The sequence below is a fragment of the Canis lupus genome, chromosome 16 (assembly GCF_048164855.1).
Source record: "Canis lupus baileyi chromosome 16, mCanLup2.hap1, whole genome shotgun sequence".
In the NCBI taxonomy this organism is placed as follows: domain Eukaryota; kingdom Metazoa; phylum Chordata; class Mammalia; order Carnivora; family Canidae; genus Canis; species Canis lupus.
The window spans coordinates 55628040-55648458 of NC_132853.1; the positions used below are offsets into that span (position 1 = coordinate 55628040).

The window sequence follows — 20419 nt, forward strand, 5'->3', positions numbered from 1 at the left end:
AAGCTGCCCCTGCTTTCCCTCTTACCTTACCCTGCACCACTGACTTGTTAAAAAACAAAGGTCAAATGTCCCATATTTTTAATTTATCTTTACTTCATAGTGTCATTTAACTTGTTCTTCTATCCCAGGTATTTCCTCTAAATTGGAAGTTAGTTTCAATGCCTCAATTAAAGTCAGGTTCAACTTTCTGACAAAAAAACCCAAAAAAACAAAAAACAAAAACACCTTCCAAACAGTGCTATGTTTAATTTAGTGTATCAGAAGGTACAGGAGATAGGCTTGGCATCAGAAACGGATAGCCTGCTCATGGTCAAGTTCCTCAACCTTTCATGTAATGGTTTCACCCAGTGAGGAGCTTGGCCTAAAAAAAACTATTTCATTAGGAATTACAAAATAGTGACTTTTCTGATGTTACTTTTTTCCACATTTATTGGCTTGAATACTTTGTGAAGAACTTTAATTATGTCTATTAGTTGAAATAGTTTATTTTTTAAATATTTTGAGAGAGCAAATAAATAAATAAATAGATTTTGAGAGAGCAAGTGAGCACACAAGCAGGAGTGGCCGGCAGAGGGAGAGGGAGAAGCAGGATCCCCACTGAGGAAGGAGCCCAGTGCGGGGCAGAACTTTGGGATCATGACCTCAGCCGAAGGCAGGTGCTTAACCAACTGAGCCACCCAGGTGCCTGAAATAGTTGTTTTTTTTTTTTTAAGATATTTATTTATTTATTCATGAAAGACAGAGAGACAGAGAGAGAGAGAGAGAGAGAGAGCAGGCTCCATGCAGGGAGCCTGATGTGGGACTCAATCACAGGACCCCGGGGATCACTCCCTGGGCTGAAGGCAGGCGCTCAACCGCTGAGCCACCTAGGCGTCCCAATACAGTAGTTCAAAAAGGCAGGATAAATGCATATTTTTTTTCCTTCAGTGCATTTTTTGAATGAATTGGAACGCTTGATACCTTTTTTTAAGGATGGACAGCTTGTGATTGGATTTTGGGTTGACCCAATGCCTTCTAATAGGGGGTCTTTACTAATTCATAATTATCTTAAGTATGTTTGGTTCTTTATTTACGCTACTTTGCTGATTTCTATCTTTAACTCTTGGTATATAGGATGCATTTTTCTCTGGTAATTTTAAAAGCATAGTCCCATTTTACTAGTGATTTTTAATATTTTAAGTTATCTCTACACCCAACATGGGGCTTGAACTCACAACCCTGAGATCAAGAGTCACACACTTCACTAATGGAGGCAGGCAGGCATCCCACTAGTAATTATTTTCAACGTAAAATCAATGCATGCTCAATGCAAAAATTTCAAACCACCCAGGAGACTATACAACTTAAAAGTGTCCCAATTCTACCCAAATGTCTTGGATAGAGAGCATGTTCAGTTGTTCACTGGTATCTCTTCCAGTAAGTCTTCCAAAGGTTCTCCCTCCAATGCTAGGGACTCTTGTTACCAAACTTCCCAGGGACGACTGTTGGGTCCTTCCTTGAATGGGAGTTCTAACCACACTCCAAAAGCAAACTGAATGTTTTATTAGATTCCTCATGTTTCACTTGTCTGAATCCTTCAATCTTCAGAGAGATGGCTCAGTGCCAATTAATTCACAGTGGAGAGGGAATGTGTGGTATTCATTTCTGTTTTGTACATTAAAGGCACACCTGCATCAGACTGTTGTAACTAAAGCACCTCTCCATGGAACACATCTTGGCCCTCAACCACAATTTATCTTCAGCATAGTGCCTGCCCGTATGATCAGGGGTGATGGGGCCCAGGCTCTCCTCTGCTTATGTCATTTAAGACCACACGGCTTTCTAGGTACCCTCAGCCATCATTGCTCTTCTCCATTAGTCCATCTGCCATCTTTGTTAGCAATCTCAAAAGACTGTTGGGTCTGTGCATGCTGCCCTTCCTCTTGCAGGTTTTTCCTACAGGATGTAAGCCTTATCAGGTCAGATGCCTCTGCTCAGAACTCCTGCTCACTTAGAACCTTCCCGGGTTACCACATTTAATTTTCATTATGATCCTGAGGTTTGTGAATGAGAAAAGGCAAGTCCTAAAACAGTAAACAAGTAGTTTAAACAAGCAATTAAATGCTCAAAAAGAGAAACTAATGATGTAGTATGGCTAATTAACTTAAATTAAAAAAATTTTTAAATGCTAAGAGTAAAGTGGGAGGCAGACCAGATCCTCTGACTTCAAGGGCAATAGAATGCTTTCTACCATCTCACCTTACTTTGTCTTTTTTTTTTTTTTTTTTAAGTCATCTTTACACCAAATGTGGGCCTCAAACTCATGACCCCAAGATCAGGAGTCACTGTGCTCTACCAACTGAGCCAGCCGGATCAATAGTATGAACATTTTTAAACAAAATGATGATATTGAAATAATTTTCTATGTTCAAATACAAAACTGTAATGTTTTAACTCTGCAACAAAATGTCCTTTCATACCACATTTATGCTGAGGAACTGAAGCACAGAAAAGGAGATCCCTGCTTGCCACTCACCCTGCTGTTACATCTGCAAGTTGGACCATCTGTCTGTCCTTGTGTTCTGACTTACTTAGAGACAAGTACAAGGAAGCAGTGCTTAGAAACCAGTGGTTTGAAAGCAAAGAGGAAGCTCAAGAGAGTAGAGGATTCCTTTTTAACATAGTTCAGTGAAAAGCACTGTCATCAGCCCTATTGTTGTTTGTTAAGATATAAGCAGCCCTGAGGGCTAACTGGCTCCTACACACTCTAACCATTAGGTAACTACACCAGCACATACCTGTAGGCTCATCTTTCCATTTTAACAAAAAGTCCACTTCTAGTGAGGGCATCTCAGAGTTGTAATTATCTCAACTGCAAAGGAGCCTCAAGACACACAACACCGTATCATTATTTTTAATGTCCAATGTTTATAATATGAGGGCCGGGGCTTTCTCCTCAACTCAAGTTTATAAATTTTCAATTGGCTTGTGAGGCCAATAGGGATACTTCTTCTTGTCTAATTTGGTTTCTGGGAAGACTTCATTCAGGTCCTCAATGGTCATCTGATCAAATGGAATTATGTTCTTCATCTTCTCCAGCTGAAAAGAAGGGAATTGTGTCAAGGTAAAACAGGGCCACAGAAATGCAAAAAAAGAATCCAAGGTAGGTTACTGCTGCTAGGTGAAAGATGGGTGGCCATGAAAGAGAGAAATCATATTACATGCACAGGCCAAGGCTGATCCTTACCTCTTTTTCATATTCTTCAATCCTGGCCTTTGAGAGGGACAAAAACTCAGCACAGCTTTTCACCTTGAAGAGAAGGGAGATACTGTTTTGAAACCAAGTTGTACTGTCCTGACTCTGAGGCTCCCAAGACAAAAGTCCCAGAGCCCCACACTCTTGCTTTCCCACTCTGTATGCAGAATATGTGGCTGTCCTGACTCCAGAGGGAATGCTGGCTTTGGGAAGCAAACTACAGCTTTTCCTAAATGCACAAAGAAGCCCATACAGGAGAACCAGCTTACTCTAGCAGGACTAAGGATTGTCAGCAAGTTATTCACCTAGGCAACCTACAGAGTGCCCGTGTTTCACAGACTAAATGTCAGGACAAGCCGCCTGATCTCCTAGCCAGATTTCTCTTTTGGTGGAGCCACCTGGGTTCCCACATTTGACTTGGCTTTCTCTTTTTTTTAAGATTTTATTTATTTATTCACAAGACACACAGAGAGAGAGAGAGAGGGGCAGAGACACAGGCAGAGGGAGAAGCAGGCTCCATGCAGGGAGCCCCACGTGGGACTAGATCCTGGGTCTCCATGATCACACCCTAGGCTGAAGGCAGTGCTAAACCGTTGAGCCACCCGGGCTGCCCTCTTTTTTTTTTTAAGACTATTTATTCATGAGAGACACATAGAGGCAAAGACATAGGCAGAGGGAGAAGCAGGCTCCCTACAAGGAGCCCGATGTGGGACTTGATCCCAGGACCCCAGGATCATGACCTGAGCCAAAAGCAGATGCTCAACAACTGAGCCACCCAGGCGCCCCCCACATTTGGTTTTCATACTTTCAAGCATATAGTTAGGTATTTGAATACTACCTTAGATAATTTCCCTACCCAATTCTAACTCCTTGTTTCTAACAGCTTTGTGGAAGTATAACCAGCAAACAATAAAATGCACATACTGCAAGAAGGCTACTTGAGAAGTTCTGATATACGTATCCACCTGTGAAACCATGACCACAATCAAGACAGTGAACGAATTTATCAGCCCCCTCCCTCCCAGTCCCAGGCAACTACTGAAGCACTGTCACCATAGAGTACTTGCATTTTCTACAGTTTTATTTTACTGCTTTTAATTCACTCTACCTTAACCTAACTTCTAATGTAAGAAAACTTTAGAATAAATAGAGTCCAGACTACTTACATCTTCTTTTTCCTCAGCATCCACCTGGACAGTGTATTTATCCTCTGGCACAGGAACCTTCAGGGCATTAAACTACAAACACAGGGAAAGTTATTTTTTTAAAGATTTTATTTACTTATTCATGAGAGACACACAGAGAGAGGCAGAGATACAGGCAGAGGGAGAAGCAGGCTCCCCGATTCAGGACTCGATCCCAGGACCCAGGGATCATGACCTGAGCCAAAGGCAGTAGCTCAACCAGTGAATCACCCAGGTGCCCCAGGGGCAGTCGTTATTAATACACTGGGGAATCCAAAGAAAGGGCTCAAACCCACCAATCCTTATAGATAAAAACACATTCTCCATTTCAAGAGGAAACCAGTATGCATCTAGCTAGCATGCTGTAGTAGGAGTATTACCCTGAAAACAGGAACTCAAGGTTCTGAGTCCTGTCACTAACTGGACAATTATTATGATGAGCTTCAGTTTCTTCATCTGAAAAGGACAGCTGGATTTTGATGACCTCAAAAATGGCCTCCTAGAACCTTGTACTCCTGAAGAAACTCTGACTTCTCTTTCAAATGAAACCCTAATGGACTGACTGGCAGAAGTAATGTTTATTTACCCCATGGTGATGAACACAGTCTTCTTAGAAGACTGCTTAGTCCTACAGCCCACAATGAACACTGTACCTGGCAGAGAGCAGTTGTTTGAAAAGCTCTGCCAAATGAATAAACAAATAAAATCTGGATACTGAGGTTTAACATGTAAATGTCAGGAGACGTTCAGTGGATGAGACATTAAGCCAAAAAAGAGCAGAAAAAGGAGGAAAATAGTGAAAGGGTAGAAAAGATGTTAGGGAGACAGGTGAGGGGCTAAAAAATAATTGAGAAGACCTGGGATGGAAACTTAACTCCACAGCCCTGTGGCTCCCTGATTAAGGCTATACTGGACTGTTTCTTTGGGTAAGAAACTTGTTGAATGAAGACGTTGAATTCTCTGCACATATTTACCATATAAATCTACTACCTCAAGACTTTTGATCACACCCATCTTTCCTGAGCTTCCTTTGGGATCTGACTGTTAACAGCACCCTTGTTTCCATGCTGTCATCCTGCATGTGTAATTACCTACTGTTTTGCTCCGCACCCACAAGCCACACTACAAGACCAGTGCATTAGCCACCTGAAGTCTCTCACCTTCTTCTCAAAGTCATCTACCAAGCCAGCCTTTGCCACATTGGCCTTGTAGTAAGCCCAGTCGATAGCAGGTGGTTTCTCAGGAAGAGTAGCCAACCTGCTCACATGGAAAAGCAGAAGTTAATATTGTTCTATGAGCAAGAGAAAATTCACACAGTACTTTCCCTGTTATCCCTATGGCCTAGAGCTATCATCACACTTTTCTCTAGGAGGAAGATCATAGAATGTCAAAAAACTACTTTCACTTGGAAAAATGCATGCATTTTTTAAAAAGATTCATTTATTTAGAGAGAGCTCGTGTGCTTGAGTGGGGGGAAGGGACAGAGGGAGAGAATCTCAAATAGATGCCCTGCTAAGCAGGGAGCCTGACATGAGTCTTGATCTCATAACCCATGAGATTATGACCTGAGCCAAAACCAAAGTCGGAAGCTTAACTGAGCCATCCAAGCGCCTCTATGCGTGGATTTCCTTATATCAGAAGACCATAAGGAATTCATATGTAATTCCAAATCACTGTTTTGCTTCCACATTCAGTAGCAAGGAGGTCCCTCTCAGAATGGTACTGACCTGGAGGTAAGCATCTCATTCCAGGATTTCAGGGAGTTGGCAATGGCCTTCTGGTTTCGGGGTATGATCTCCCCAAAAGCTACCCAGTCAATGGTTTTTAGAGCAAGTTTTCGCCCAGCCATCTTGAGATCCTGGAAAATAAAACAGGTCAGATCACAACAGGGCTCTTACTGAGAATCCTCTAAATGGCACCTTAAAAACATGCAAATCTTTAGAAAGTTGATCAGCATTCTAAGAGCTTGAGGAGTATATTTATAAACTAAAAGGATAGGGATCAGGAATCCTAAATAAGGAGGAAAGTTTAGCTTTTCAAATTCAAGGGATGCAACCTGGCATATAACCACATCATTTGCCCCGAGGCTGTCCCCCTCTATTCTCCAACTCCTACTCAACTGTAAAAGCCCAGTTCTCTAGTGTTTGCTCTTCATGTACCTTTGGAAATACTTCTAGTTGTACGCATTGCATAAAAGTGATCATTTAAATACATTTCCAGTCTGATTGCATGTGTTTTACTCACATTACCCAGTGCACAGAACCTAAACATATATGCAAGTTTCAACAAACCTTAAATAGAACAGAACCTAGGCCAGAATTTCCTCACCTGAAAAATTGAGATAAAATCAGCCCTTCTTACCTCAGAAGGCTGTTAAAAGTACCAAGTGAAATTGTGCACATCAATCTGCCCTACAGTCTTACCAAGTTTCAGGGGCTCTCCACCCACTCCCTACCTGACTGATAACACCTGCGCTTTCTTAATTTTTTTTTATTTATGATAGTCACAGAGAGAGAGAGAGAGAGAGAGGCAGAGACATAGGCAGAGGGAGAAGCAGGCTCCATGCACCGGGAGCCCGACGTGGGATTGGATCCCGGGTCTCCAGGATCGCGCCCTGGGCCAAAGGCAGGCGCCAAACCGCTGCGCCACCCAGGGATCCCATGCACTTTCTTATTTATTTCTGATTATCTTCTGCAGCACTAGCACATAACCCCGTTTTTTTTCTACCAATACCCTTAACAGAGGTATTCAGTACATATGTGAATGTGAAAGAAAACGGAAAGTAGTTACAGCCATTTTTTTAAAACTAAGAAAATCAGAAAATTGACTAAAGTTAAGATCAGTGTCAGACAGTGGGAGAAAGACTGAAATGTCAAAGGCCTTTACACACCATGGGGTGGATCCCAAAGGAGGTGGAAGAAATTCTCAGGATCTTAAAAAAGGAACTAGTCCAACACCTGCCCCTTGCTTCCCCTCCCTCTCAGCAACAGCCGGTTTCCAGGAATGGAGGTGATGGGCAGATGACTTTTAAGTAACCTCTACACCCAAGGTGGGTTTCGAACTTAACAACCCAGAGGTCAAGAGTCGTATGCTCCACCCACTGAGCCAGCCAGACACCCCAGCAGGTGCCTTGTAAAGACGCCAGAAGAATAAGCGCCCTTACAAGACTTTTCCAAGCACCAGTGCAGGTAGGCTTCGTAGATGATGGGATTTTTGTCCTTTATTTATTGCTGAATCCCCAGCGCCCAGAACGACAGTCAGGCAGGCGCACAGGAGGTGCTGAGTATCTGTCGAAAGGATACGCGGACCCTGCATTCGAGGAGCCCCGAGCGCTTCGCACGCTCCAATGTTGGAAGCCTCAGGAGAAGACCGAGTGTCCCCTCAACAAGTTAACATCATCTCGGGGTCACGTTTCCCCCAGCCCCCAAACCGGAATGTCGATGTCGGCCGCGCTGGGGACGGACCGAACGACACAAGCTGTGCGGAACGAGACCCGGGTTGGAGGAGGTCAGAGGAGGCAGGGTCACAGCCCGGCGCCGCGACCGCGCGCGGGGGAGGGGAGAGGACCGGAGAGCGCAGCAGAGCGGCGGTGGCGGCGGCAGCTACACCCGGGCGCTCTGCCAGCCGGACGACCGCAGGGCCCGGCCTCCTCGCCGGGAGTGCGACAATGGTCGACGCGAGGACTGCAGAGGGCAAAACAGGGCGGCCCGCCGGTGTCCGGGACCTGCGCCCCGAACTCCACTCACCTTCACCGACCCCGGCGGCCCACAGTCCACAGCAGCAAGGGACGGAAGTGGGTCACCGGAAAGCGTCCCTGAGCCAATCCCAAAGCCGAAGGGGCGGGCCTTGCTGCTCAAGTCAGCCCGTAGAAATGGAGACTGGCTCCGGAAGTCCCGCCCCCGAGGGCGGGCGCAGCGCCTCCCCCTCACGGGTCCCCGGGCGCTGGTTGGGGGCGCTCCCGTCCCTCTCCCCCAGCCCCACCCCCGCCGATGGGCCGGCCCGGCTCTCCCTGCCGAGAGATGGGCCGGCCCGGCGGCGCGCGGGCAGCAGCGGCGGCGGCGGCGGCCCAAGATGGCGGAGCTGCAGCTGGACCCGGCGATGGCGGGGCTGGGAGGGGGTGGCGGGAGCGGGCTGGGCGACGGGGGCGGCCCGGGCCGCGGGCCCCCCAGCCCTCGCCCCGCCGGCCCCACGCCCCGCGGGCACGGCCGCCAGCCCGCCGCCGCCGCGCCGCCGCTGGAGCCGGGTCCGGGACCGCCAGAGCGGGCAGGGGGCGGCGGTGCGGCCCGCTGGGTCCGGCTGAACGTGGGCGGCACCTACTTCGTGACCACCAGACAGACCCTAGGCCGGGAGCCCAAGTCTTTCCTGTGTCGCCTCTGCTGCCAGGAGGACCCGGAGCTGGACTCGGACAAGGTGCGCCCCGCCCTCGGGCGCGCCCCCGGCCTTCGGAGCCCCCTCGTGCCTCCGAGCTCGTCCCCGAATTCCTGCGACACGCTCCTCCTCACCGGCGGGCTTTCCGGGCCGGGACCCCCCCTCCCCCCACCCCCCGCCAGGCTGGCCCTGGGGGCTGTCCCCCCCATCCTAGTCGCACCCCGGCTTTCCCTCTGACCCCGCCCTTCGCTCCCAGCGACTCTTTCCCCACGCAGTGCCCACCCGCTCCTACGAGAACCCGCTCCACACCCCTTCTCCGTATCCCTCTCTACACCTCTCATGCCCGCCCCTCAGATCTCCACGAGTGTTCCCCTGGCTCCTCGTCAGCCCCTCACTGCCTCTGCCAGATGCGTCCAGAACTGGGTCAGGGTTGAGCGAAGGCATCTTCCTAGCTTTCTCAGACTTCCTCTCGGACCCCTCTGCCAAGTTGGGTGAAAGCCTGGGTCTGACAGCTGCAGGAAGTGCTTCTCGTGATAGCACACTTCTCTCCTGTGGTCCTGGGCCCTGAGCTCATACGTATCTGGTAACAGTGTTTTAGGACCAAATTAGAGCTCAGATACATGCCTCAGAAAGAGATTTGCACAGTTGCCAGTGCAAACCTAAGCTGACTGGTTAAGGCCATCGGAAAATGAAAACTGAAGAATGCTGTTGAGCAAGATGCATGGCTGCTAACCAAAAGTTGAGAGGTGACGGAGACACTTCCAACCCGTTTCCAGTTTGAGGTGTTGTTTATTAACACATTCATCATTTAGTTGCCAGCTTAAAGACGTTGACCATAGCTTACACCACCTTCTGTCCTGTATAGTACTCAGCCGGTTATATTGAAACAGTAGGGTTTGGGTAGAGATTGGCTGATGTTATTTTTTTCACCCTCTGCCTCTCCTCTGATTGATCTCAGATCGATGGAGACCTGTCCTGCCCTAACTTTAAGGAGATTCCAAAACCTTTGCTTATAAAGGAATTATTTTTATCTACCCTAAATCTCTCTCGTTGCAATAGAAGCCAGTTTCTTCTTGTTCCTTTTACTGTAAAGATGAGTAGGATTAAAGCTGCTCAGTGCCAAGTCCTGGCAGTGCCAAGCTTCCTCTGGGCACAGAACTGGGGTGTGTGAGTTACAGCTGGCAATGCAGACTCCCACTGATGCTGGCTTGAGTTCAGTATTGCCAACCATACAGAGGTTTTCTTAGAATTAAGAATGTGATTCGGGGGCAGTAGACAACTGTGAATGTCCATCTCAAGCAAAGATTTAAATGATCAAACTATGGCATTTTCTTCCACTTTCTTTATAACAGATATTCCCGAGAATAATGGTGGTAATTGTGTCCAAGCAGAGATTTGGAAGTTCAAGGAAACACATAGATGATTTGACTAGACATCTGTAACACCCCACCTGAAATGATCTCAGAGCGCAAGATACAAGATACATAAACCTAGCCTTCTTGCCAGTAGTTTGTGATAAGCAGCGTCTAACGAAACTTGCCCTCTCACCAAGGAATTGTGACAGAGAGGCTGAAACCCTGCCCCAACTTCGTCTGAACGCTCCAAAGTGATACCTTTGTGTTTGGTTGGCAGGACGAGACAGGGGCCTATCTGATTGACAGGGACCCCACCTACTTTGGTCCTATCCTAAACTACCTCCGCCATGGGAAACTCATCATTACGAAGGAGCTGGCAGAAGAAGGTAAGAACAATGTCTGAACTGGGCATTTTCAAAATTCAGGCCATATCTTTAAACCTTTGAATTTTTTATTTATTTTATTTATTTATTTATTTATTTTTTTTTTTTTTGAGATTTTCACCGAGCTCATGTGCAGATGTAGTAAAGGTTTATAAAAGTGAGCCAGGAGTCTCTAGTTACCTAGTCTTATCTTAGGAAGTACTGCTTAAGGGATCCCCACTGGACTCCGTTCAGCCTCCTTAATGAGAAGGAAAATAGTTAACTCAGTTTTGCAGATAGCTTTGGGAGCATTCTCCAAACCTACAGAATGTCAGAATCCCTTTTTACTTTTACTTATATGCTTGTTAGTGTGAATGTCCGTAGCCTGAAGCATCACATCTCTGACATTAATTATTTATATTTTCAATTTCAGTTTGAACTTGCTGCTATAAAAAATAATAAGGACTTGGCCTCATTTCTTTTAAGACTGGTCTCATGCTTCCTTGTAAATTCTTGCAGCTGACCTAATTCATTCTCCAGTCCATTGTCAGGTGTATCATCGGTTGCCTCATCTTTTTGGTTTTTAGGGCATCCGGACCATAAGTGGGTCTAGACATCTTTCTAAAAGGCTTGATGTGGTCTCACCAAAAGCATTCAGTTGAAGATTGGGGCCTGTCCCTAAATCCAGGGCATCCTGACCTGGAAGCTTTAGCTCTGAGTAAGAAAGCTGTAATGGCTGTGCTAGTTAATGAAGTGGCCATGAAACACATCTGTTTCAGCCAATAAAAAGAGGACTCTTGTGTGCACTCTTTTTTTAACATTCCAAATGCATACAAAAAATAGTAAATTCCATACACTTACCATCCAGCTTTAACAATTACCACCTCACAGATAATCTTGTTTCTTGGAAAGAAGAATCTTCAGCATCTTTCTAAAAACTTAAAAAAAAAAATTGTTTTCTATTTTGAAATATTTTCAAACTCAGAGAAAAGGGCAAGAATAGCACAAAGAACTCCCAGATTCACCAGCTTTTAACATTTTTTGTCATATTTGTGTTATCATCCATTCTCTTTCCCTCCTCCTGCCCCTCATCCCTCCCCATCATAGTTTTTATTTCTGAACTATTTGAGTCTAAATTACAGATTCACCTCTTAATACTTGAGTGTATTTCCCAAGAACAAGGGTATAGTATACTTTTCGAGTATAGGAAATTTAATATTGATAAATATTTTTATCTACAGCTTATATTACAATTTTATTAGTTCCAATAATGTTCTTTGTAGCAAGTGTTTTTTTCTGATATCAGATCACATCCCACTTGGTTGTCCCGTCCAAGGCTTTTGATTTTATTTAGTACAGCATTCTTTCGGTGCCTGCCTTTTATGTCGTTCAAATAATAAGCACCTTATTAAATTTGGTCCACATAAATTTATACACATACAGCCACCCCTGGTCATTTTTAGGAGAAACTGGGTAAGCATTGCAAGTTCAGGAGTTCTCCAATCTGACCAGTTCCAGGAACTAAGTGACATATGGGAAAGGTATCCTGCAGCTAATGGGCAGGTACAGGGAGAGTCTGGGAAGGTGCCAAGTGGGAAACCACAGGGATGAAACAGAGTGAACAGAGCAGACCTAGAGCTTGACTCACTCACTCTGGGGAGAAGGAAATGGGTATATTCTGAACAGCAAAGAATGTTTCCTAGGCTGGAGGGGAGAGACTAGGCTTCCATTTGAAAAATGCAGTTCTTAGCAAGCATGTAAACTTCAGCCTCTTCTTGCTGTATTCTGGGGAATGCACACATCTCTAACTGCAGTTTGGTCTCTGTCCTAGGTGTGCTGGAAGAAGCGGAGTTTTACAACATTGCATCTCTTGTGCGGCTGGTTAAGGAACGGATACGGGACAATGAGAATAGAACTTCTCAGGTAATGGGTTTTGAACTTTTTTTTTTTTTAATAAGATTTTTAATCTCCCACACCCAGCCATGGGGCTCGAACTCATGACCCTGAGATCAAGATTCACATGTTCCATAGACTGATCCAGCCAGGTGTCCCATGGGTTTTGAATTCTCTTTTTTTTTTTTTTTTGGGGGGGGGTTTTGAATTCTTAAAGGGAAAAGGTGTCAGTGGCTCTCTTAGTCACTGTGTCTGAGTGGGATTTGAAAAGGATGATGTCTAATCAGGCAAGAGCTACGTCTCCCTTAAAACTGGAGGTCTGTGTGGAACACGGTCCATCTACCAGGCGGGTAGTACTTTCATCACCAGACTTGGTCAGAACAAGGAAATAGAGAAGAAAAAGTAACAAAACTAAACAGCCACTCTATCCCTTTAGAAGAATGAGAGATTGTGGCTGTTGACCATGTGGCAGCAGGAGGAGCCCATGGCACCTTAGATCCAGAACCTGTTTCTGCAGATAGAGTGTCTGTCTCCCTCCACATAAAGGCCCAGCAAGCTCTTGCTTCCACCTGTTGGCCACTCTTTATTAGGACCAGCCTTTAAAGTGTAACCGTTGTCACATTCAGCTCCTGATAGTGGCCAGTCTTGTGAAACCAGTCTTGTGGCCTAGACTTTAGAGCTGCTTGTGAATCATGCTTCTGAGGAAATAATCTCAAGCTTCTCTGTTTATTATGAAGTCTCGGTTTTTATATTAACTCAATAGATAGAGTAACAAAAAGAAACATACGATCTGCCACCTAGTTTGAGAAGGGAAGACAATAGGACACACAGAGCTGATTTCCCATCACATGTCCCAAGTAGCCACAGTGGCATCTTTTAGGCTCTTGAGATTCTCTGCCTCCTAGGAGAGGATCTGTGCCCTCTAGAAGCTTGAAGTCTAGCAGGGAAAACAGATGCTCCCTTTCCTGTGTAGGCTCTATTTTAAGAAAGTACAACTGCCATGACAGAGGGCAGCATTGGACTCCACTGTGACCATCTGTCTTGTAGCATGACTTCTTATCCCATCAGATCCTGGTGATGGATGCTTCCCTAAGATTCATCTATTGCAATGTAGAATTTTCCTGTGATTAAAAAGGCAATATGATAAAAAAAAAAAAAGGCAATATGTTTCTTTTCAAAAGTCAAAACAAAACAAAACAAAAAGTAAAAAAAAAAAAAAAAAAAAGTTCCTTGCTCTTTCTGTGTTACATACAGTTCATGTTTTCTGGCTCTAAATGGAATTATCTGGTTGGTAACTGACACCTATAATAAAAAGTGACCTCTCTTGCTCACTTTATCTCTAGTAGTTTGCAAAAATGAAAAGAAGCTTATTTAGTTTTCCTCTTGACTAATGGCTGAAAGCCTTCTCTTTAATGTTCAAAGATGAATTTATAGTTGGTTTTCAGTTTACCATATGAATTTGGTCTCAAATTTTACGTATGTGGCATCTTTCTCTATTGTAGATATTTAATAGCAGGACATTCTGGAAATCTAACTTTATCCTCAATTTTCCACATTCCAAAAAAATTTCTGATTGCTTAGTGTAAATTTTGATAGTACCATGAATTATGTAATTTGAAGCCATTCAACCCTGAATGTTCTCGGTTCTTCGCCATTAGCTAAGTCCTTGAGAGCATTGTAAGATCTGTTTGATGACAGCGATTAAGTTAATTAGTCCTCTAGGTTCTGAAGGCTTGTGGTTATAGTCCCAGTTGGAAGCTCTTTCTGTTCTAGGGATGTCAGGGCCTTTTTTATGTTAATTGATCTTTCCATCTGTCCTTTTTATTTAGTGAAACTCTGAGCAGTGGATTTGAGGTTGTTCAAAAACAGCCTCTTTTGCATGTGTCACCTATGGCCCTAAGACAGAGTTGGCCATGTGTGTATTCTTGTGGTTGTCCCTTCAAACACATTATCTCCTTTAACTTGTCTATTTTCTATAAAGATTTTATTTTTAAGTAACCTCTACACTCAACGTAGGGCTGGAACTCATAATCCTGAAATTAGGAGCCACATACTCCTTTGATCCAGCCACGCACCCCTAACTTGCCTATGTTTTAAGGAGACACATCTTGACAGGTAAAAGCCCAAGATGTGGGTGTCCTACCTCACCTTCTTTTAGTGTCTTCTCTTGTCTCCTAGGGGTGCCACCACTCTACTACTTTACTGTCTCTGATAATATTTTTTGTTAGGTCATTAATCTTAGTGCATTTGAGAACACTTATGGGTTACTTTGGAAGAGAAAAATTTAAAAGAGGTAATACATACATCTTAAATACCTGGCACTTGGACAGTTTGTGGCCAGTATCATAGATCTTTCATGATACTCTGAGTTTTGTAACATAAAACACTTGGTTTTTCCAAAATGTGTGATTAAAGCCAATTGAAATCTTTCGGAGATTTGTTCTATGTTTTATGTGGAGTGAATGTTCTTGGCATCTCGTGTAATGATAGTCGCACTCAGTCTGGAAGGGGAGAGCACGGGAGAAAGAGTGCAATGTTGAGGGCAGACCAACCCAAGCCCTGGCGCTGCCTCCAACCCAACGAGCACTGCCTGACGTGGGCAAGTCCAGTGACAGCAGTGTCCCACAGAAGACAGGAGATGGGACTAACACTCAGGGCTTGTAGCACTCCATAATCCAGAGCTGCTTTTGCTGAGCCAGGCTTTCCCCAGCAATGAATTCTTCCAAAATGATTTTCCAGGGTAGCCCTGGTGGCGCAGCGGTTTGGCGCCGCCTGCAGCCCGGGGCGTGATCCTGGAGACCCTGGATCGAGTCCCACGTCGGGCTCTCTGCATGGAGCCTGCTTCTCCCTCTGCCTATGTCTCTGCCTCTCTCTCTGTCTCTATTAATAAATAAATAAAATCTTTTAAAAAAAATGATTTTCCAGATAACTGAAGCCCAGTCATCCTTTTGGAAAAGTACGAAAGCCAAGTTTCTATCATTCTTGAGGAAATAGTCCCTATTTTCTTTTCTTTTTTTTTCCTATTTTCTTAAAATCGTGTGAATATAACCAATCTGTCTGTGATAGAACATTATTGTTCTGAGCTTTCGTTGCTGTTTGTGCTCTAACAAATGCCTCATGTCCTTTGGGACATGCAGCTGTTGGACCCAACACCGACAGGTCCACGACTGACAAGTACTGAACCTCCCTGTGTGCCACCGATGGTCCTCCTGTGAACAGGAGCTTTCATCTGGTGAGCATGCCTCCTGCAGCAACCCTTGCCCTCACTGGACTCTGCCTTTAAATCCCTTGTGGGCCAAGTTCTAAATGTGAGGGGTTCTGCTGTGGATAAAGTGTAGGGGCCTTGGTGCTACAACTTTGGGGCATCTGGCCTTCTCACTTCTGGTTCTAACTTCTGCTCCAGAGTTGAATGGGCTAGTAAATGACTTCTGTCTGAATCTCTGACACGGACTGGGTGTCCAGCAGCTTAATCCTGTCCTGACACTAACTGACATGTAGTAACTATTTCTACAGATTTCAGGGCTCAATCCAAGACTGCCCTTAGTTCAGACAGCAGTGCCAAGTCCCAGGTACCCAGGCTACCTGCGCTTCTGTCCACCTTGGGCATAAATTGAAGGGTTCCTATGACATCCCCCTTTGGGTTCAGTAATTTACTAGAACAGCTCCTAGAACTCAGGAGAATGCTTTGCTTACTATTATAGTTTATCTCTAGGAGACAAAGGAACAGCCAGGTGGAGAGAGACATGGGGCTGGATCTGAGTGCAGAAACCTCCATGTCTGTGCAGTTGGGATGCCACACTTGCCCAGCACCTGCTTGTGTTTGCCAACTTGGAAGCTCCCTGAACCCCAATGTTGGGGGTTTTTAAGGATGCTTCTTTATGTAAGCACAACTAAGTAGGTTAAATCCTTGGCTGTTGGTGATCGAATTCAGCCTTCACCCCCTCTCCCTCACACCAAGGTCAGCAGGTAGGACTGGATGTTCTAACCCTGTAATGGTGCTTGGTTTTTCTAGGGACAGGTTGTTAACACAAAAAAGGCACTTATATCGATCAAGAAATTCCAATGTTTTAGGAATTCTGTGCTAGAAACCAGGAACAAAGACCAAATACTTTTAGTGAGCACTTTTGTAATAGGAATGCTACCATGTAACACAGAAACACTTTCAGGTACTGTCAGCAGAGGGAAAAGTAGTTTGAACATTGGTATATTGTGGGATTCCTATTTAATATATTATTCCCATAATAAGGTATCACTCTGTTAAACCAAAGTACGGTCTACATTTTCAGCATATATGTCAGATATGAATAACTTAAGAGGATGCTTTCTTGTCCAAAGTAAAATTACTTTGTTTTCTACTCCAGGAAATAGATGAAATCTAAACACATAATTCATTTTTCTGAACTTCAGAATTATTTTACCTACTAATTCATAGCCTTGAGCCTGCCTTTCTTTGTTTGTTTGTATAAGTTTATGTTGAAAAATGACTGCTGCTTATAAGAGGGGCTTGTGTGTGGCTGTCTAGAAAAAAGTCCAAGCAAACTCCTTTTCAGTGTTCATTCTTGGAAAGAGCCGCACCAGGGCAACTGTAAACTGTTGTGTCCTTGAAATCGTTCTTCAAAGTCTGTTGGTTGTTGCAGGGCCCTGTGAAGCATGTGTACAGAGTCCTGCAGTGCCAGGAAGAGGAGCTGACACAGATGGTCTCCACTATGTCTGATGGTTGGAAATTCGAACAGGTATGTTTCCGAAGTGGCAGCCACCATGGCGCCTCAGCGCAGGAGGCCACACGCCTCAAATCATCACCGCCTGTAGACAGCTAATAACCCCAGGGGTTCGTAGGGCCAGGTGCGAACCTGTTCAGAAACATGGGAAAGAGCCACTTGGCGTGGATTATTTGCTCAGTTTTACAGATTGAGTTGGGGAGAATTCGGAATAGTATCATGTCTCCCGGCTTCCCATCCAAGTTTCGATTTGATTATTGTACCCAGAGGGAGCCAGCCAGCATGCCTAGGCTTGAAAGTGCCTCTCTGGTTTTTTTTCTCCTTCAGAGGGATTCCTTTCAAAAGCACCCAGTTGACACATTCCAGAATAAGCACCTAAAGAGGGCTAGGATTCAGCAACAGTCCTTCCTTTCCTTCCCCCAGGGTGAGGATGCTAACATATACATAACCCATCCCGAAAAACATGAACAGATGTAATGCGAAAGGAGTCAGACGTGATGAGAAGTGTGGCTTGGCCGTTTCCCATCAGTCTGTGCATTTCTGTTTTTTGAGCTTTGTACTGTGGCAGAAGTATCCAAACAAAGCCACGCAGTCAGAATCGTAATGTTTTCTTCCATTAGGTGGCAGAATTGTGTTTGCCACGGGGAGGCTGGACTTGAACAGAATGAGTATGTTACAGTTTTGTGTGGATCATGCCTCTTTTTATGCAGAGTTGAAGTTCTGCAGAGTTGAAGAGTCTGTTGAATAGTCCCCATAAACTCATCTTCTCAAATAGCCGCTGTGCTTCCCATTAAGAGCATTGTGCTAAAGATTGAACATACAAGTGTCTGTCTTCAGAGCCAGTACAGGATCATTCCTCATACTTACCTGCACTGCCGACTCCATTCAGCCTGCGTATGCCACCCTAGTTCTTAGGTGGGGACTGCAAAAAGTTGCCATGCTTCCACTCCATAAGTATTTTCCCCAACATGTCTTTTTTTGCCCCCCAGAGATTTTAAGTAATCTCTACGCCCAATATGGGGCTCAAATTCATGACTCCAAAATCAAGAGTTGCACGCTCCTCCTGCTGACTGAGCCAGCCAGGCATCCCTCCCTGATATACATCTTAAGCAAAGAATATTTTTTTAAAGATTTTATTTATTTATTTATGAGAGACACACACACAGAGAGAGAGAGAGAGAGGCAGAGACACAGGCAGAGGGAGAAGCAGGCTCCATGCAGGGAGCCTGATGTGGGATTCCATCCCAGAACTCCAGGATCATGCCCTGGGCCTAAGGCAGGCGCTAAACCGCTGAGCCACCCAGGAATCCCCTGCAAAGAATATTATTTTAAATGTTTTAAGTATTCTTTATGAAACCAGTGAATAATTTTGGCTTTTTTTCTCATCTTGTTAATGTTCTGGGGGTGGGCAAGGCACATCCCTACTAGCTCTTTCTTTCTTTCTTTTTTTTTTTTTTTTTTTTTAAGATTTATTTATTCATGAGAGACACAGAGAGAGAGGGGCAGAGACACAGGCAGAGGGAGAAGCAGGCTCCAATGTGGAACTCGATCCCGGATCCTGGGATCACGCCCTGAGCCAAAGGCAGATGCTCAGCCACTGAGCCACCCAGGCGTCTCCATACTAACTCTGTTATATAGATGAGGAAGAAAAAGGCACAGGGAGGCAGAGGGGCCCAAAGCCCATTCACAGAGCACGTCAGTCATGTTCTTCTGACTTGACGCCCTGTTGTGCTTACCCAGATGACCTTACCCTTGGGCTCCCGTTTTTCCCTGTGCATGTATATTTCCAATTTAGAACTTTAAAATTTTTTTTAATTTTTTAAAATTAATTAATTAATTTTTTTTAGTATTTTCTTTATTCATTCATGAGAGACACACAAAGAGAAGGGCAGAGACACAGGCAGAGGGTGAAGCAGGCTCCATGCAGGGAGCGATGCAGGACTCGATCCCAGAACCCCAGGATCACACCCTGGGATGAAGGCGGCACTAAACCTCTGAGCCACCCAGGGATCCCCTAGGATTTTTTTTATTTATTTTTTTATTTATTTTTGCGAGAGAGTGCACATGAGCCAGGGGAGGGGCAGAGGGAGAAGCCGTCTCCCTGCTGAGCAGGGAGCTCAATGTAGGATTCAATTCCAGGACCCCGAGATCATGACCGAGCCACAGGCAGATGCTTAACTGACTGAGCCACCCAGGTGCCCCTCTTATTTAGAATTAAATCCTGAATTCAATTTGCTGAAAAGGTTAAAAGACCCAGCAGCATATGGCTTATGGTAACTCTCCAGTGATTCACTCGGTGCTTTCCAGAGCCTTCTGAGTACCAGTCTCCCATCTAGGACTTCCGCCTAAAGATGAGCCAGCTCCGTGTAGGTGTTTGGCTGCAGCCAGTGTCCGTTCTCATTCACAGAAACACTCCCTTTCACCTCAGCGTTTTGCTAGCAGGAATATGATCGTGTTAATCCTAGCTGCTGCCTTTGGGATTGTTTCAAGTGCTTGGGTGCGGAGACCATGGCAGAGCCCAGACTTTGCTTCTCTGGGGAAGACTTGCTGAGGACGCGCTGGCAAGTGACTGAGATCCCGTGGTCCCCTGGGGCCACGATGGTCCCAGAGCTTCATTGTCCATGAGAAGCAAAACTACAAATTGGGTCAGGAGGAGGGCTGGGTTTGGTGGTGTTTCAGTCAGTACTGGAAAGTGACTGTTGATCGTGTTTTTGTTCTGTCAGCTAATCAGCATTGGCTCTTCCTATAACTACGGAAATGAGGATCAGGCCGAATTCCTTTGTGTCGTCTCCAGAGAACTAAATAACTCTACCAATGGCATCGTCATAGAGCCCAGTGAGAAGGCAAAGGTAAGGAAGCACCTCACCATCGGCCTGTTGCGGAGGCCTCCTAACTCTGGGAAATGGACAAGGGGAGGTGGGTGGGGGGTTGGGGCAACCAGGTGACAGGCACTGACGGGGGCACTAGATGGGATGAGCACTGGGTGATACGCTATTATATGTTGGCAAATCGAACTCCAATTAAAAAAAAAAAAGATCAAACAAACAAAAAAAAGCGCCTCACCAGAATTAGGTCTCCGTCCTGTTTGTTCCCCGCCCCTCAGGGAGCTTTGCCTGAATTGTTTGATTTGTTGCTCGTGGTTTCCTCCCTTTCCTTCTAAAGCTAGCTTTCCATTTTGCCTTCGTTTTGGTCTTTGTCATTTACATCAGGATTTATGGAGCAGTGACAGTTAGGAGGCAGGCGCTGAAATAGCATAGACTTTACCTACCCTGTCAAATCCACAAAACAATCGTATTGCCACTAA

At 45.1% G+C, this 20419-nt stretch overlaps 2 protein-coding genes and 2 long non-coding RNA genes across 14 annotated transcripts in view; 2 read left to right on the forward strand and 2 right to left on the reverse strand.

Moving 5' to 3' along the window:
- The window catches only part of LOC140607165 (uncharacterized), a 10148-nt gene extending 3550 nt beyond the window's left edge, over positions 1–6598 (forward strand). Inside the window, exon 3 of the long non-coding RNA XR_012009306.1 lies at positions 4119–6598. This is a non-coding gene — a long non-coding RNA (uncharacterized lncRNA). The remainder of the gene's footprint in view (positions 1–4118) is intronic.
- On the reverse strand, positions 2879–9486 carry ATP5PD (ATP synthase peripheral stalk subunit d). Of its 11 annotated transcripts, none has more exons than XM_072781621.1 (7): positions 9122–9249; positions 7583–7706; positions 6147–6277; positions 5580–5676; positions 4402–4473; positions 3227–3289; positions 2879–3078 (listed from the first exon to the last, which is right to left on the reverse strand). In XM_072781621.1, exons 3-7 carry the CDS (start codon positions 6266–6268, stop codon positions 2947–2949), a joined length of 486 nt encoding a protein of 161 aa, XP_072637722.1. In that variant the 5' UTR covers positions 6269–6277; positions 7583–7706; positions 9122–9249; the 3' UTR covers positions 2879–2946. The 11 variants fall into 11 exon arrangements, with proteins under 11 accessions (XP_072637722.1, XP_072637721.1, XP_072637723.1 ...); XM_072781620.1 differs by lacking the exon at positions 9122–9249 and adding an exon at positions 8166–8207; XM_072781622.1 differs by lacking the exon at positions 9122–9249 and adding an exon at positions 7884–8172.
- KCTD2 (potassium channel tetramerization domain containing 2) overlaps positions 8317–20419 on the forward strand; it is a 15431-nt gene continuing 3328 nt past the window's right edge. The window contains exons 1-5 of the mRNA XM_072781613.1: positions 8317–8829; positions 10420–10528; positions 12336–12427; positions 17035–17130; positions 19839–19964. Coding sequence (XP_072637714.1) covers positions 8491–8829; positions 10420–10528; positions 12336–12427; positions 17035–17130; positions 19839–19964 — 762 coding nt within the window. The 5' untranslated portion in view covers positions 8317–8490. The remainder of the gene's footprint in view (positions 8830–10419; positions 10529–12335; positions 12428–17034; positions 17131–19838; positions 19965–20419) is intronic.
- Positions 11365–20419, reverse strand: part of LOC140607167 (uncharacterized) — a 20149-nt gene continuing 11094 nt past the window's right edge. Inside the window, exon 3 of the long non-coding RNA XR_012009307.1 lies at positions 11365–11442. This is a non-coding gene — a long non-coding RNA (uncharacterized lncRNA). The remainder of the gene's footprint in view (positions 11443–20419) is intronic.

Coding starts and splice junctions, on each gene's coding strand:
- ATP5PD (XM_072781616.1), bottom strand. Junction 4,474..5,579: donor TAGATGACTTTGAGAAGAAG/GTGAGAGACTTC, acceptor CTGTGTTTGTAG/TTTAATGCCCTGAAGGTTCC. Junction 3,079..3,226: donor TTGAAGAATATGAAAAAGAG/GTAAGGATCAGC, acceptor CCTTCTTTTCAG/CTGGAGAAGATGAAGAACAT.